General features: G+C 56.8%; 1 protein-coding gene across 4 annotated transcripts; it reads left to right on the top strand.

Moving 5' to 3' along the window:
• The first annotated feature begins 269 nt into the window (after nucleotides 1-269).
• Nucleotides 270-2,731, top strand: Lkaaear1 (LKAAEAR motif containing 1). Of its 4 annotated transcripts, none has more exons than XM_023704366.1 (4): nucleotides 270-339; nucleotides 2,002-2,375; nucleotides 2,447-2,569; nucleotides 2,643-2,731. In XM_023704366.1, exons 2-4 carry the CDS (start codon nucleotides 2,010-2,012, stop codon nucleotides 2,700-2,702), a joined length of 549 nt encoding a protein of 182 aa, XP_023560134.1. In that variant the 5' UTR covers nucleotides 270-339; nucleotides 2,002-2,009; the 3' UTR covers nucleotides 2,703-2,731. The 4 variants fall into 4 exon arrangements, with proteins under 4 accessions (XP_023560134.1, XP_023560135.1, XP_004644238.1 ...); XM_023704367.1 differs by lacking the exon at nucleotides 270-339 and adding an exon at nucleotides 1,298-1,363; XM_004644181.2 differs by lacking the exon at nucleotides 270-339 and adding an exon at nucleotides 1,311-1,380.

Below are 2,731 nucleotides of genomic sequence, written 5' to 3' on the forward strand. Positions count from 1 at the left end.
CACACACACACACACACACACACACACACACACACGCATGCACGCACACACACGTAAATAAATAAAATTTTAAAAAATAAATTAATAAAAAATAAAAGATTTAAAAATAAATAAATACATAAAAATAAAGTGTACCAATAAAATTTGATTAAAACAAAAGAAAATGCCCAAGTTATTTCTCACAGGAGAACAGAACATGCCCCTGATCCTTTTGTGACCTCACCACCACATCAAACAGGAACCTGCAAGCCTCCCACTTTTGTGTCCGACCCCTGGACCCTGGAAGGCTGGAAAAAGGGCCCTGATCCCAGCCTCAGACAACCAACCCATGGGACCTAGGTAGGCTGTGTGGAGGAGGTGGCCTGGGTCTAAGCCTCCCCTTTGCTCTGCTTCCTCCCCTGCCCAGCAACATTCCTCAACAGGCCATCCCTCACAGCATATTAGAAGAGAAAGAGTCACCACGAAGAAGGGCTTTCTGAGGCTACTACTTGTGTAAGGACAGGAGCTAAGAGGAGGGCCCTTGTTTGACCCAGCTGCACAGCACAGGCATGCAGGCTCAGCAGTATGAGGCGCAGAGTCACAGTTTAGCCTCTCTGGGAGAGGCCAAGGCAGGCTTCCAAAAACAATAAGAATAGCATCCCGCAGAAAGGCCAGAACCTTCGCTGAGACCCAGCCCTCGGCCAGTCACCTACAGGCTCAGGTGCTGAACTCCAGAAGGCACCATCCACCCACCTAGAAATGAGGGTGAGAAGTAACATAAACATATATTATGGATCTGATGTTCTGATTTTAGCCTACCTTGAACTGTGAGACAACCATGTGAATACATTAATGAATGAATATAGAATAGATTGAATTACAGTAGTTACTACATAGTATGAAATAACGCATACATGGATTAGAGCAATCTAGGATCACATCAAGTTCGAAATTTAGAATTTAGAAAAGCCCCGGTCTGGTTTAGAGGAACACCTAGACCCGAGATCTAAACTTGCCCTAGAGGAAATGAGGAGTCCCCAGCTCTTCCCCCAGAGGGCCGCCTGAGCATTCCAAAGCCTCCTTGTAGCTGTGCTCCTGTCTGGTAGACCAGGTCTAAAGACCTCTCCAGCCACAAACCCGGGGTCCACAACTCCCAGAATGGTGAGCTGCAACCCAGGCTGAAAACCCTGGTTGGCCAAGAAGGGCCCTGGGCAGTCAGTCGTTTGGAGTTCTAGGGACAAACCCTACCTACGTCTGCCCCTTGTAGGAGGCGCCCACCCCTCTCCCAGTTGGGGGAGGGGCGCGAATCCAGGTTCCCAAGCAACCGTGTCCCGGACCCCTGAGAGTCCAGCTGAATAGAAGGGTTCCGTGGAGAAGACTGAAAGTATTTGTGGTGTGCGGGTGAGGGTAGCTTGATGGTTGCAGCTGGTGATAGGGTGGAGATCTGAGGTTTGGGGTAGGGACGCGTTGCAAGCCCACAGAGAAAAGGACCTGGCCTGAGGTTGAGGTGGGAGCGCTGTGGGCTGATGCCAGAAAGGATGATGAGCTGGGTTTCCTTTTTCCCATCCTCCTGCGGCTCTCTGAACTCTGTTCTCGAAATCTAGACCTAGCTGGGGACGCCCCGTAGCGAGACTCCCAGCACACCCACTCACAAACGCAGGCTCCACACACGCACACCCATATGGATGGGCACAGACATGCTGGACCAAGTCTACCGGCCCTACCCTGAACACTAAGGCTGGGGTTCTGAGGTCAGTAAGGAGCAGGACAGACCCGGGCGTGTGGGCAACTGCCCTGTGACCACCACCGAGGCTGGCTCTGGAGCCTGGGAGCTCAGGTTTTCCCAAACTGTCCCAAGTCGGTGGGGCGGGACGGCAATTTCCACAGCTCTAAGTACTTCTGGAAGTCCCAACTGCTGGACGGAGGTGTCAGACAACACGTGCAAGGGCACCAGCAGGAAGGAGCTGGAGGTGCGTGTGCGGGTGAGGATTGGCCCCAGAGGACATCCTGGTCTCTCCGCAGGAGGGAAGATGCCGCGGCCCGCAGCGAAGGGCACGCCAGAAGCCGGGTCCGCCAAGCAGCGCGTAAAGGGGGCGCCTGAGACGGACGCCCCCAGGCCTGGCTGGGCGCTGACGCTGGAGGGGCTGGCGGCCATGCCCCTCACGCAACGTCGCTACCACCTGCTCTTCAGCGACCTGCTGGAGGACGGGGATGCGGCCGCCTCCATCTTCCCGCGCGAGTCGGCGGAGCTGGCGTACCGCATGCCCGACCCGCGGGCCTGGACGCAGCGGCTCGACCAGCCCGCGGGGTGCGCCAGCCCGCTCCTGGGAGTGCTCAAAGCAGCGGAGGCCCGCGGACGCGTGCGCGCCCTGAGGCTACGCTACATCCGCATGCGGGTAGGCGCCAGGGGCGGGCTGGACTTTGCGAGGGCAGGTGGCGGGCGCGGCTCACCTGCCCGGAACCGTAGGCGGAGGAGATCACGCTCCTGATCCGACATCAGGGCTCGGCGCGCGCTGCCATCCGGCTCGAGCTTTTCCTGCCGCCACAGCTAAAGCCGACGCGGATCCCGGATCCTCTGGACAAGCAAGAGGTGAGGGCAAGTCCTGAGAGGGGCAGAAGGCCCACGTCTCCACACACACTTAGCACCAGCCCTGTCCCTGCAGAGGCGGCACGTGGAGACCATCCTGGAGGAGACCGTGGATGGCAGCATTTTCCCACGGTGACAGCGACCAGGACTATGCAGCTATGCCCC

Source organism: Octodon degus, unplaced genomic scaffold (genome assembly GCF_000260255.1).
Source record: "Octodon degus isolate 3935 unplaced genomic scaffold, OctDeg1.0 scaffold00194, whole genome shotgun sequence".
In the NCBI taxonomy this organism is placed as follows: domain Eukaryota; kingdom Metazoa; phylum Chordata; class Mammalia; order Rodentia; family Octodontidae; genus Octodon; species Octodon degus.